Genomic DNA, 15136 nt, shown 5'->3' with positions numbered 1-15136 from the left:
ACAGCAGATACAAATGAAAACAGAAAAAAAAGCTCTGTTAAAAGGGGTCACAGTAAAAAGGGGAAACTTATGCTTCTTAATCATGTTCTTAATGCATAATAATGTGTAGCCCCAAAATACATCTAACCTTGAGCAAATGTTAGTCAGTGAACTTCTAGCTGTGCATCTTTTCTGCGTTACCATTTCATTAAACCAATTGTGTGTAATATGTGCATTGTATTCTTGGTCAATACTACTGCACTGTGCGCAAATGTATTATTTGCACCCTTCATATATTTATGCATATTTGCCACAGGTAAGTAGCAAATATGCATTTAGTGTGATAAAAGACTGACCAGACCAGCTTTTCGTTGTCAGGATCGATCTCCAAGACAAACTAATTACCGTGTGGAGACTTTGCTTAGATTAAAGGGACTATATCAGTGAACTGATCCACATGCTGAGAGTTAGTTCATCAGTAGCTCTGCAACAGCATTGCATTGTGTAACTTTAAAGGGTAAAGGTGCACTATACAACTTTTTATGTAAAAACAACAAAAAAGTTCATATTAGTGCATTTACTTTTCAGTGACTCGGTGGCTGTGTGTGTTAGCTCAGCGCCTTCGCTTTCCATCCCAGTGGCTCCTATGATGCTTCAGGATCAATTTTATTTCATGTTTTTGGGGGTTTCTGGAATGGAATGTATTTATGTAATCATGGATATGGTTCAATCAGCAGTGAAAACCTAAAAAAATATCCTTGAGTGACCTACAGGCCATCTGGATGGTAATAAAGGCACTATGCTAACCACCGAAGCATCCGCTGGGTCACTGAAAGGTCAAATACTTAATTCATTAATTAAAATCAACTTTTCTTTAACATAAAAAGTTGCTTAGTGCACCTTTAAAGAGACTGGATGCAAGTTGGCCATTTTATTCTCACTACTGCCACCTCAGGTCTTATGCGTAACTGCAACCTCTATATTAAGGCACTTCGGACAGTGCAGGATTTTAGAGGCAGTTGTGGTGAACAGGTCTAGGCTTATCCTACACATTAGGACATGGCTGGAACATGTAGGGGGAGGAAAATACATAATTTTAACATTTTTAAACTCCGTATAGTCCCTTTAATATAATTGATTAGCCAAACCCTTAATTGATATCTTGGATGACACCTGATCCAGGAAATGTTTGTGGATCGGACCTGATACCTGAAAGCATTGTTGATATGATAATTATCTTCTGTGAAGGGTGCAAAACATATTAATGATAATGGCTACACAGGATTGCCTTTGTGACAAAACTTCTTTGTTATTTTTGTGATAGGAAGGCCCTGTACTCAGCTGCAGGTGCTGACCCCGGAGCGCTCAGCTCGACTCATCAAAGAGATTCTGTCAAAGGCCTGGCCAAACAGAGACTTCACTGTCCAATGGGAACCAGAAAACCCAGAGCTGAAGCATCCGACGACATCCTGGCTGAAGATGGTTTGGAAACATTTGTACATTAAGTTTGCTGATGACCTCAGTACCTTTGAAGACATGCCATTAATCCCACTTGTGCCACTTCATGACAACATGAAATCTGTGACTCTGCTCCGCCTCAAAACCCCATCTCCCATCGTTCATGTCAATGAGGAAGAGGCTGGTGTGTCTGAGTGTCTTCTAAACATTATGGACAAACTGGGAATTAAAGTTATTAAAAAGCTGGATTCATGTTTGCAACACCCCCAGCTTAAAAATTACATCCATCCCTTCTCACCGAGCGTGCTGCTGCAAAACATGGACAGACTGTCAACACAGCGTTTAGCAAGTCTGGTGTCCTCTTTCTCTGTCAAAGAGAAAATGGCTCTACGTACATTTCTTGCAGGACTATCAGACATAACAGAGAGAGAAAAACATGCACTGCTTGAACTTTCCATCTTTGAGAAAGTGGGAAGCTGCTCCGAAGGCACCTCGAAATTCATGTCGCTGAGAGGAGCTAGAGCGCTGCATCACAGAGCCAAGTACCCGCCAGATGTGAAATTATCCATTAACCTTGTGAGCTGCCGTGATGAGGAGTCTATCCGCCTTATAAAGATGATGAATGTGGAGCTGGTGAAAACAACAGACTGTCTGAAGGTTATTGTTCAGGATATTGAAAAGGGGTATTATCAGACAGATGACATAAACCAAATCATGCTCTGGGCGCTTAAACATCTGGCTTTTCTGAAGAATGAAAACTCAGCTGTGATTACATGGCTTTCCAAAATCAAATTTATTCAGTTGCCTTGTGGAAAATCAGTCGCAGCCTCAGATCTGTTTGACCCTGGGCTCGAAATCCTTCAAAATCTGTTTTTCATGGAGGAGAAAACAAAGTTCCCTCCCAGTGTTTACACATCATCGCCTGATATCTTGCATTCACTTCGACAACTGGGCCTGAGGAATGAGGTGCAATTAAGTGAAAAAGATGTGCTACATGTTGCAAAGAAAATAGAGGATTTACAAGGCAAGAAAGAGCCAGACTGGGACGCTGTTACCAGAAAAGCTAAAACCCTTTTGCAAATCCTGAACAAACAAACCAAACTTATCAAATCTGCTGATGTCCAGTCTTCTCTGCTTAAACTGAAATGGGTACCAGTTTGCAAAGAACGACCCCCAACTTATCCCAAATCATTAGCTTGGGTAGGAGATCAGCTGAATATTTGTTCCTTCCTTGAAATGTGTGACATTTCCCATGCGGTACTTGTGGGCTCTTCTGTAGCACTGGTTGAGCATACTTCCGGAGGCATGAAGAAGTCACTGAAGTTAAAATTAGATCCTCAAGTTGACCAGGTGCTACAGCATTTGAAAGCAGTTAACACTTGGCATAAATCTCAGGCATTTACCACAGAAGACTGGTACCAGTTCCAGCAAATTCTGTTTGAGATCTATGGTTTCATGCAGGCCCACCTTGAAGATGCGCGAGAAGCTCTGAAGTCACTTTCTTTTGACTGGGTGTGGACAGGAAAGACATTCTCAACACCCGGCAAAACTGTCCTCAAGCCCCTCCCTGATCTCGACCTGCAGCCATATCTCTACTCATTGCCAAAGACAATCAGAAAGTTTCACAAACTTTTCAAATTTTGCGGCTCTATTGAAGAGGTAGTTTCAAGTCACGTGTTTGATGTCATTAGCAGTGTCCAGACACACTGCCAAGAAGGAGAGTTGACAAATGCAGAAAGCAAACACAATGTCCTCCTCTTGATCAACATCCTAAGGTGGCTGTACAACAATCAGATTCCTGTGGACACTAACATGCATGTGCCTATTCTTTGTTATAAAAACCCAAACAAGTTAGCCATGAAGCCCATTCATGAATGCACATACTGTGATATCAAAGTGGATGACTTGAACGACATACTTGAAGATTCATCAGAGCCTATCACTTTAGTGCATGACGATATTCCAATGAAAACTGCAGAGTGGCTGAAAGTGCCATGTTTAAGCACAAGATTGATCAATCCGGAGAATCTCGGTTTTGAGCAATCGGGCCAACGAGAACCTTTAACTGTCCGAATTAAGAACATCCTTGAAGAATATCCTTCTGTGGCAGACATTTTTAAGGAGCTACTCCAGAATGCGGATGATGCAAGTGCCACCGAATGCAGCTTCCTTATTGACATGCGTAAAAACATGGACATCCGCGAAAATCTCCTGGACCCCGGAATGATTGCCTGCCATGGACCATCACTGTGGTCTTTTAACAACTCAGTCTTCACTGATACAGACTTTCTAAACATCACACGATTGGGGGGGTCGATAAAACGATGCGAAGCGGACAAAGTTGGAAAATTCGGTTTGGGATTCAACTCCGTTTACCACATTACCGATATTCCAATAATCATGAGCAGGGAATTCATGATCATGTTTGACCCGAATATCAATCACATCAGCAAGCACATCCGGGACCCATCGAATCCTGGCATCAAAATCAACTGGAGCAAACAACAGAAGAGGCTAAGGAAGTTCCCGAATCAATTCAAACCTTTCATTAATGTCTTCAACTGCCAGCTCCCTCTTGCTCAGGACTCCCCTTACAAATTCAACGGTACGCTCTTCAGACTACCTTTCAGAACAGAACAGGAAGCTTCAATCAGTGAAATAAGCACTTTCTATTATAACACCACTGACGTTTATTCCTTGGTGGATGAGTTCAGCCTCTGCGGCCATCGCTTTATTCTGTTCACCCAGCATGTTGGAAGCATGGTGTTGAAGTACCTCAAATACGAAGAACCAAATCCTGCAGCTGCACAAGACGTAGTAGCAATCAACAAAAGTGTGTGGACATCCAAAGCCTCATACGGACCTTTAAGTATCCTCAAGTCAGCAGCCAAGGTCATGAAAAAGGCTGCTGGCACCAACAAGGTACCGGCGGATGCTCCCAAGTCTGGTTGCATCATTCGTGTTGTGGTGGAGGAGTTCCACAATGTCTTTAAACGAATTGTCGATCTTCACTCACCATTGTTCAGGGGATCAGAGGAAGATCCAAATCAGTACTTTGAGATGGCAGCGAAGGGACTTCAGACAAAACGGCTTACGGATGAAATGCCCCAAAAAGCCGTTGAGGTCACCAACTGGCTCATCGCCTCATGCATGGATGTGAATGAAGCGCTCAAGTTTTCCCTGAGTGACAGTGGGAAAAGATTGGGATTAGTGCCTTGTGGTGGTGTGTCTGTTTTGCTATCAGAGGAAGACAATCGTAAATGGACAGTAAAGACAAACTCGACAGCAATTGGAGAGGTCTTTTGCTACCTGCCACTAAGAATAAAAACTGGCTTGCCAGTCCATATTAATGGCTGCTTCGCTGTTACGTCAAACCGAAAAGAAATTTGGAAAACTGACACCAAGGGCCAGTGGAATTCCATCTTCATGAGACACGTCATTGTGCAAGCCTATCTCTCCGCTCTCACCATGCTGCGGATAATGGCTGAAAATGGAGAACTGCTTAACTACGACTATTACGCAGCATGGCCAGATCCAAGCCAAGTCCACGATGACTTCACGCTGATCAGTCAGGGAGTCTACCAGGAAATAGCCAAAGGAGGGGACAGCGAACAGGCAAAAGTATTCTCAGATGGGAAAACATGGGTGTCTATCAAATCTGTGAGATTCCTTGATGATGCTCTACTTTGCAGACAGGACATTGGCCCATCAGCTTTCAAAATATTCCTGAAATACCTCAAGAAAAGTGGCTCACAGGATCTCTGTGCCGTTGAGCTTCCTGACTGGGTGAAAGAGGGCTTTGACGACGCTGGGTGCAAAGGAAAGCTGATGGAAAACACCTTAACCGAGAAGCAGTTCTTCACAGATGTGTTCTTTCCTCATATACAGGAAATTGATGAAGAACTCAGAAATCCATTGATGCAGTATGTCTTGAATGAGAAATTGGATGATTTTGCAACAATGCTCAGGATCACTCCATGCATACCTTGTTCCGGCCCTCAAAAGGAGTTGGTTTTACCCTCTAGACTCATTCACCCAGAGGGAAGAGTTGCCAAGTTGTACAATCCTGATGATGGACGATTTCCTGAAGGGACGACCAAAGACTACCTCAACCCTGTGTGTTTGGTGAAACTCGTGCAATTAGGCATGGTGAAGGATGATTTGTCATGGGAAGACATCACAGAGCGCACAGAGTCTGTCAGTGAGCTCAATGAGAGCAATCACTTGTCCGCTTGTGTTCGCAGCAGCATCCTTATCAGCCTCATAGATGAGAAACTGAAAATGGGCGAGCTCGGAGAACCCAATCTTTTAGAGAAGCTACAGAACACAACGTTTCTTCCTTTCTTAACAAAGCCTGCCGGATTCTCACTGCCATGGCATGGAAATGAATTTTCTGCAACTACTATGTTTTCAGCTCGAGACCTCTTTACAACGGAGCACCAGGACACAGTATGTTTAATCAAACCCATTCTGAATGAGAACTCTCCATCTTTTAAAGGCTGTGGTTCAATGTCACTGGCTGTGAAGGATTGCCTTGGACTAATACGAAAGCCCTCAGTTGGACTGGTCATTCAGCAGCTCAACAAATTGTCCCAGTCGTTTGATGGTGTGACGCTTTATCAAGAAAACATAACAAATGCCTGTTACAAATATCTACATGAGGAAATGTTGCAAGATGAGACGGCAAAGGCACAGATCACAGAGGAACTCAAATCCTTCAACTCCATCTTAGTAGAAAACACCTATGTAAATCCATCAAAGGTCGCGTTCTATCTAAATTTTGATGCTGCACCATATCTTTACCAACTTCCAAATAAGTACAGAAACAGCTGCCGTGAGTTGTTTGAAAATGTTGGCGTGCAGCCCAGCTTCAAAGTGGACGATTTCTCAACCGTGCTTGAAACTCTGAAGCAACAATGTGGCCGAAAGTCACTATCAGAAGAGAACTTTCAGCTAAGTCGCCGAATCATCAGTGAAGGCATCTGGAGTTTGATCAGGGACAAGAATCAAGAGTACTGCCAAGCAAATTATGGTGCAATCCTCTTACCTGACGCTGGGCAAACTCTGCAACCGTCAAAGTCGCTGTGCTACAATGACTGCCCCTGGATCAAAGTACGAGACTCTACAGTAAAATACTGCCATGCTGATATTCCCAGAGAGGTTGCAGTTAAACTTGGTGCAGTCCCGAAACGCCACAAAGCCTTGGAGAGGTATGCGTCAAATGTTTGTTTTAGCACTCTGGGCAGTGAGTTTGGACAAAAAGAAAAGCTCACCAGTAGGATCAAAAGCATCCTAAACGCATACCCATCTGAGAAAGAAATGCTCAAGGAGTTGCTTCAAAATGCTGATGATGCCAAAGCCACTGAGATATATTTTGTTTTTGATCCAAGGACACATCCCACGGACAGAATATTTGATGATAAATGGATTCCGATGCAAGGTCCAGCTCTGTGTGTTTACAACAACCAGCCTTTTACAGAGGATGATGTCAGGGGAATACAGAACCTGGGAAGAGGCACAAAGGAGGCCAATCCAGGGAAAACGGGACAGTATGGCATCGGTTTCAACTCAGTCTATCACATTACGGACTGCCCTTCCTTTATCTCAAATAACGACATTTTGTGCATCTTTGATCCACATGCCCAGTATGCCCCCGGTGCCACCTCTGTGAGTCCTGGCAGAATGTTTCGAGACTTGGACTCTGACTTTAGATCCCAATTTTCAGATGTGCTCAATCTGTATTTGGGGGCTCATTTTAAGTTGGAGCGCAGCACGATGTTTCGATTTCCAATTCGGTCCACGGAGATGGCAAGGTCATCCGAGATTAGTTCTGTCTCAGCGTCCGACAGAATGGTCCAAAACCTGCTGGATAAATTAAAAACAGATGGCGCGGAGCTGCTGATGTTTCTAAATCACATGGAGAAGATATCAATTTGTCAAATCGAAAGCTCAACGGGAGATTTGAAGGTGCTGTATTCAGTAACAGCTAAGATAACTGATGGAGATCGTTTGAAGCGGAAACAGTTTCACGCCTCAGTGATTGACAGCGTAACCAAAAAGAAGCAGCTCTCTGCCATACCAGCACAACAGATAACCTACACTCTTGACATAGAGGACACTGAGGGTAATTTAACAACATGGATGATCTGCAACCGCTCTGGCTTTCCTGATATTGAAAATGTCTCTAAAAGTGTCATCTCTGCCCACAAAAATGAGGATATAACGCTGTTTCCTAGAGGAGGTGTTGCAGCCTGCGTCAGCCACAACTACAAAAAGAGCCACAGAGCTTTTTGCTTTCTACCCCTTTCATTAGAAACAGGCTTACCATTTCACGTGAACGGACATTTTGCTCTCGACTCTGCCAGGCGAAACCTGTGGCGAGATGACAACGGAGTAGGCGTCAGAAGCGACTGGAACAATAACTTGATGACGTCCCTCATAGCCCCTGCCTTTGTAGAACTGCTAATTCAGCTGAAGCGACGGTATTTCCCAGGCCCTGATCCTACTATGACCATCATACAGGCAACGCCACTTCATGCTGTGAAAGACACTCTACGGAAATACCTGTTTTTCTTCCCAGTGAATAAAATGGACATCCAGGCAGACTGGTACTGCCTTGTGAAAGCGGTCTATCTGTGTATCCATGCTGAGCAGAAGCGGTTGCTGCCCGTTCTTCGGGCTCCGCACACAGACAACACCGAAATGCACTCCGTCATTTACATTTCATGGGTCAATACATCTCCAGCAAACAAAGGCAGGGCGTATTTTGACAATCTGCTACAGGACGAGCTTCACCATCTGAAAAACACAGAGCACAACATCACGTCAAGAAAGTCAGTTGCTGAAAATGTCTACAGACTCAAAACTTTGCTGCTGGATATCGGTTTCAATCTTGTGTACAGTTGTGATGAATCTGCAAATCTTTACCTTGGTCTAGAAGAAGCAGAAATTCCTGTGGTGTATGTTACTCCGAAAGACGTGAGTGATTTTCTTCACACGTTCTCAGCCCCAGACACTTCGTGCCAAGTAGGAAAACTCCCCTGTCGCCTGCAACAGTCAAACTATAAGCTCGTACACAATGTAAAACTCCTGGTCGACTACTGCTTCAAGGACATTGAGGGAGAGGATTTCAAGATAGAGGGACTGCCCTTGCTGTTAACAATGGATAATATGCTGCAGGTGTTTGATGTAACTAGACCAAAGTTTCTCACTATGCACCATGAACTAATCCCGCCAAGAAAAGAAATGTTCATGAATGCAATGTACATCAAATACAGCGACGTGTTACTGAAGGCAGGGGCTGCTAAAGCGTTTGACATTAGTAGCTTTGGCGAGCTCATTGGCTATGTTCTGCCGAGAGAGTATCGAGCTAAGGCCCCAGTAAGATGGAGAGACTCATTTCAGAGCGAGTCTTGGCTTAAAAATGTATGGAACTTCATCAGTGAGAATACAGCCGTAAAGGAAGAACAGGCGGAATCAAAACCTAACTTTGACACAGTGGTTGATATCTTGAAAGACTGGGCTCTGCTTCCTGGAGTCAAATTCATGGCAAGAGAAAAACTTGTCATTCCTGAGCATGATTTGCTCTTGCCTCTGAGCTTGATGAACATTGCCATATACCCGCAAGGCCAAAATGACAAAGTCTTCCATACACTGATGAAAGCTGGGTGCATTCAATTGGCCATCAACAAAATCTGTGCCAAGGACAATCCCATATTGCCCCTTCTAGCACAACACACTGCAAACATTGAAAATCCATCAAGTGTCTTGAAAGCTCTTGAGTATATGATACAGACAAGTGCATTCAAGTCTATACACTTAACCGACAAAGACTTTGAGGCTGTGCTCTTATACTTCAACTGTAACCTTGCTAATCTAACACAAGAAGACATCCCGAGCCTAAAACTTCTCCCGTGCTTCAAATCTGTCAGTGGAAGATGTATCAACATTGCAAACTGTGTTTCAAACTATGTTCTTGTAAAAGACATCCCTGCTGCAGACATAGACAAGTGGGCACACAATGCTTCCTATGGCTTTCTTGCAGACAACCCACAACTAAAGGAGCTGTATGCCTTTTTGGGATGCACACCAATCGATGATTTGGAAATTTATCTCCAACATTTGTTGCCAAAGTTTGAAAATCTGACTTACAGTGCGAAAGTGGAGCACGTTGTCTATTTGAAAGAGCGACTGTTGTCTATTGAAGAGCCTTGCAAAGTAAAAAGACAGCTCTATGAAAAATTGGAAGGACTATCTTTCATTTATGACAGCTCAACACGTCTCAGACCAGCAAAGTTTTTCTTTGACAAGACCGTTGAAGTGTTTGAAGTTATGCTGCCTCTAAAATCATTCATACCAAATGAGTTTTTCAGAAAACTGGAACAGGTTTCAAAGCCCAAAAATGGAGCACTGCAGTTGTCATCATGGATCACTTTTCTGCGGAGCATTGGTCTTAAGCATGAGGTTTCACAGCAACAGATTCTACAGTTCGCAAAAGAAATCAGCATCAAGTCCCAAACTGAGAACTGGGCCAAAGACAAGGTTCAAACCACAGTGGATATTCTTCTAAATCACATCTTCAAAGACAGAGTTGATCTTTTCCAAGGCACTTTTCTCAAAGAGCTGTCAATGATCCCATTCCTTTGCCCCGAGCGAGCCCCAAAGGAACTGGTCAAGCTTCACCCACAGTACCAAGAGGTGGGTGGCTCGCTTCCTTTGATCCGTTTCAGTGGATCTCAAGTCAATCCTAAATTCAAGCAAACAGATATCATAAACTTGCTTTGGACGTCATGTCCTATTTTGCCAGAAAAAGCAACGCCATCGAGTATAAATGATCAAGAAGGTAACAAGCTCAGTGGCCAAGAACAGCTTGACCAAATCCTGAATATGCTTGGTGTGAACCTGGACCCACCCTTGGAAAAAGTGATCACAAACTGTAAGAACATTTGCAACATATCCAGTCCAGATGATGAAATGGTGAAAACGCGAAATAAAGTTCTGAGATCAACATATGAGTTTCTCAATGCAGACAAAAGAGATTTCCGCTTCCATCTTCGTGGAGTTCCTTTCGTCATTGTTGAGGATGGCTGGAAATTACTGAAACCAGAAGAGGTGGTAATTAATTTGGACAATGAATCTGATTTCAAGCCTTATCTGTATAAATTACCATTAGAGCTTGGCACCTTTCATCAGCTGTTCAAACTTCTTGGAACTGAAGATGTTGTATCAACCAAACAGTACGTGGAAGTCCTCGGCCGGATTTACAGAAGTTCAGAAGGCAAACAGCTTGACCCAAATGAAATGAGAACTGTCAAAAGGGCTGTATCTGGACTGTTGAAATCGCTCCACAATGACCCAGTTGAAATGCGCAAAGACCTGGAGAATCTACGGGATTTAATATTTTATCTTCCCAGTCATGATGGACGATTAGTGAAATCCAATGGCTTGGTGTTTGACGACGCTCCACACTACAGAAGCAGAATTCATGGAAACGTTGGTGTACAAATGCTGGTGGACATGAGCCAGTGCTACCTAGGCAAGGATTACGCTTTCCATACCAAGCTGATAATGCTGCTCCCACAGAAACTACGACCCAGATTGCTAAGTAGTATCCTTGAAGAACAGCTTGATGAGGATTCTCCAAAAATGTGCCAGTTTGGTGCTCTCTGCTCCCTCCAAGGCCGACTCCAGCTGCTGCTCTCATCCGAACAGTTCATCACGGGATTGATCCGAATAATGAAGCACGAAAATGAGAACGCCTACTTGGTGAATGAGGAAAAGGCCATGCGTCTCTGTAAAGCACTTTGCGAAGGACTTAAAGTGTCTTGTTTTGAGAAACTCCAGACGACGTTGAGAGTTAAAGGTTGCGCACCAATCCCCAACAGCCGCAGTGAAACATTGGCGTTCCTGAAAAGATATGGCACATCCGTGATTCATCTCTACATCCAGCACTCAGACAGTAAAGACATCAACTTTCTCCTCGCACTCGCCATGACGCTAAAGTCCGCCACGGATAACTTGATTTCCGACACGTCCTATTTGATCGCCATGCTGGGGTGCAATGACATTTACCGCATCACGGAGAAGCTGGACAATCTCGGAGTGAAGTACGACTCAACTGAACCTTCTAAACTGGAGCTTCCACTTCCAGGAACTCCGATACCAGCTGAGATCCACCACACGTTACTAATGGACCCGATGAACGTGTTTTATCCTGGAGAATACGTGGGCTACCTGGTGGACTCTGAAGGTGGAGACATTTATGGGTCGTATCAGCCAACCTACACGTACGCCATCATTGTGCAGGAGGTGGAAAAAGAGGAGGAGGAAAACAGTAGCTTTCTTGGGAAGTGTTTCCAGATCGACATTGGTTACAGCGAGTACAAAATTGTCAGCTCCCTCGATTTGTACAAGTTCTCAAGGCAAGACGAAAGCGCTCAAGTTAGAGACACCGGGTCCCCGTCGACGCCTACGAGCCCCGACATTCGCACGCCATCTCTCCGGATGATGCCGCCGATATTTACTGGCAAGGAAAACCTAAGACCTCCAACTCAAAAGCAGTCGCCGAAAAAGATAAAGCTCCATGCGTTACCTGAGATTCTCAAAGAGGTGACTTCAGTTGTTGAGCAGGCGTGGAAGCTTCCGGAAACGGAGAGAAAGAAGATCATCCGGCGGTTGTATCTCAAATGGCATCCCGACAAAAACGCGGAGAATCTGGACGTTGCCACAGAAGTCTTCAAGCATCTCCAAAACGAGATCAGTCGAATGGAAAAGCAGGCTTTGGCCGATCAGCAGAACACAGAGAGAGCTTCGAGAAGATCCTATTCCTCATCGTCGACACGCTATCAGTCAGAAAAGTACTCTTATCAGAGATTTTACTCCACGTGGAACCAAGAAGCAACCAGCCACAGATCGGAAAGACAACAGTTCAGGGAGCATAACCCCAGCCACGCAGGCTCATCCCACTCCCACCGCTTTTTTGTACCCCCCACCTTCAAGACAGTCGGGAACCCAGTGGAAGCCCGGAGGTGGCTACGGCAAGCCAGAGCCAACTACTCTGCCGCTCGCAATGACCTGCACAAAAACGCCAATGAGTGGGTGTGTTTTAAATGCTACCTAGCGACAAAGCTGGCCCTGATCGCGGCGGACTATGCGGTGAGAGGGAAGTCGGATAAAGACGTGAAGCCCACAGCGCTGGCACAGAAAGTGGAGGAGTATAACACCCAGCTTGCCGGGCTCACCAACGATGTTCAGATCTTGGACGGATACGGCGTGGACAGTCTCAGAACACGCTACCCTGATCTCCTCCCCTTCCCGCAGATTCCCAATGACCGATTCACATCCGAAGTAGCAATGAGAGTGATGGAGTGTACAGCGCGGATAATAATAAAGCTTGAAACTTTTGTGCAACAAAAAGTATAGTAGTGTGTAACACGGCAGAAGCCAATGGAATATGCATAACGTTTGTAGTAAAGGAATTTTTAGTTTGCTTTGGGGATCCACTGAAATCAGAAACTAAGTTACTTCATCAGAAGCAGATATGAGCAATGACAATATTTGCTTTGTGTCAGAAATATTGGGACCATTTTTTAAGCAACTCATGAGCTCCTTTACTGTCTCTATAGAAGAATAACAAAGACTTCTAAAACAGTAGGTCTCAAATGCTGTAGGTCCGGTCCCACCTTCAGTGTCTCATGACCAAATCAAATTTATTTCAACTAGGGCTGCAACTACCGATTATTTTGGTGATTGATCAACCAAATACGTTTGCGATTAATCGATTAATCGTTTGACTGTGAAAGGTGCATGGAAATGATCTTTTTTACAAACATTTTACCACATGAAGCTTGACCGATGATATCTTGATGTGTTTAAAAGTAACATTTGCAGGAGGGGTTTAAAAAGGCGCTACAACTGCAAACAAGACACAAGCATTTCTCAAACACACCATTTCTTATTTGAAAGCTTAGAACCTCCAGGTGCTGGAGGCTGCACTAACTTCATTGGGGACAGGTGTTGGGATTGCAGAAGATGAAAAGTTAATTTGCAAAAACAGATAAGTGCCATTGAAAAAACTCATCCTGTGCTTGCGAATGTCTCTTTACACAGCCCTGTTTTTCATTATCAGGTCTGTTTCAGTGCCATGAGAAAATTCAAAACGGAGATATCTGCTTTTGCAAATAAACTCTTCATATATTTATTCCCGAACTGGGTTTAGTTATAGGATTTGGCGACAATAAGTGAGGGGCTCATAGATTGGAAATTCAATGCCTTGAGATTTAATAGCCTATTTATGTAGAATAAAAACTATATACCCGACTTATTAGAGATATTTTATTTTTATGCACGTCTTGGTCTCCCTAAGTCTGTGTATTTACCAGAAACGATTAATCGATTACTAGAATAGACAACTATTACAATAATCAATTAGTTATAGATTAATTTCAGCCCTAATTTCCATTCATTATGAAAACATTTTACAGTTACGGTATATAATAATACTATTTTAAAGGCCCTGTATCCATATTTTTTCCAATAGTGGGACATTTCTTTTGTTCTTCTTCAGTGTATTGTAAAAGCAAACATTTGTTAGGGGGAAAGATCACTGTTTACTAAGCATCTAAGCAGATTTATTAATTGTGAAATAACAGGCTTGCTGTAAAGCTCCACTTTGCTCCATGAAAGTTGTGATTGTGAAAGTTAATCCATGTGGAAAGTTGGGGATGATAGAAATGTGCTAGGAATGTTAGGAATGAGTTTGGACCATCAATAACAATTTTATTTTTGTACTTGCTTTACTCTCATTGTTTGTGAACCAAAACCTCAGGTACAGGGCCTTTAAAATCCAGCCTTTCTTCATAGAGTTTTGATGATTCAAGAGTAGCTCATAAAACATTATTTGCAGTCATTTTTTGAAGGACCTGCGACCCATGACTGATAGTCTCTGTAACCTCTAAACATTGCAGTAGTGTTAAAGTTTTTTCTGTGATGAATTTCTCCTGTCTGCTTCTCTTATTTCTGCAAATGGAAACTACTTTTTCAAAACAGTGGACTATCCCCTTGAGGACTGTGGCAAAGCAATACCGTTTTAAAGATTCGACTAACATACAGCAGCCGAGAGCTTGTGGCACCACTGTGACGGTCATGGTTTTCTGAAAGTCACGCACAGTGCTTCATTCTTTAATAGTCTGGCTCCTGTAGATCTGCTCTTTAGACAAAAAGCTGTAGCTGTACATAAAAAAAAAGCCCCAGCAATATAGTTATTTCTTTACCTAAGTCCTAATAGTCATTTTACGTGTTCAGAAAATGATGTAAAACTGGAAATATATGCTGCTTTTTTTACTTTGAAATTTTATACGGAATTATTTTCTTGCAAATGAAATTGCTCTGAACGAGAAGGAAAAACAATGGAGCAAGGAATGTCCCTGTGAAGCATTATGCAAAATGTGCCCGTCTCGCAATGCAGTCATGATTGTACATTTAAGTTGTATTTTTTCCTTTTTTTTTTTTACTTTAACGACAAGCACTTTTTAAAACAAAATCACTTATCTGTTGTCACGTGGAAAGCCAAAAGCTGTGAATGTGTCCTTTTCTTATTTATGAATGTTTTTGTTACAGTTATTTCGATGCATTTCTGAACAAGACTTGCAGCCATGTTGAGTACAGTTTTGCAAAGACTCTTTTTGAAGGGCTTTTCATA

The 15136-nt window shown here is 43.1% G+C and overlaps 1 protein-coding gene across 2 annotated transcripts in view; it reads left to right on the top strand.

Moving 5' to 3' along the window:
• Positions 1–13750, top strand: part of sacs (sacsin molecular chaperone) — a 41275-nt gene extending 27525 nt beyond the window's left edge. For both annotated transcript variants that reach the window (XM_079573090.1, XM_079573091.1), the window contains one exon: positions 1304–13750. In XM_079573090.1, the coding sequence (XP_079429216.1) occupies positions 1304–12858 (11555 nt within the window). In that variant the 3' untranslated portion in view covers positions 12859–13750. The remainder of the gene's footprint in view (positions 1–1303) is intronic.
• Positions 13751–15136: the final 1386 nt, after the last annotated feature.

This window comes from Gobius niger (genome assembly GCF_951799975.1).
Source record: "Gobius niger genome assembly, chromosome: 1".
In the NCBI taxonomy this organism is placed as follows: domain Eukaryota; kingdom Metazoa; phylum Chordata; class Actinopteri; order Gobiiformes; family Gobiidae; genus Gobius; species Gobius niger.
This window is presented reverse-complemented; position numbering and strand designations above follow the sequence as displayed.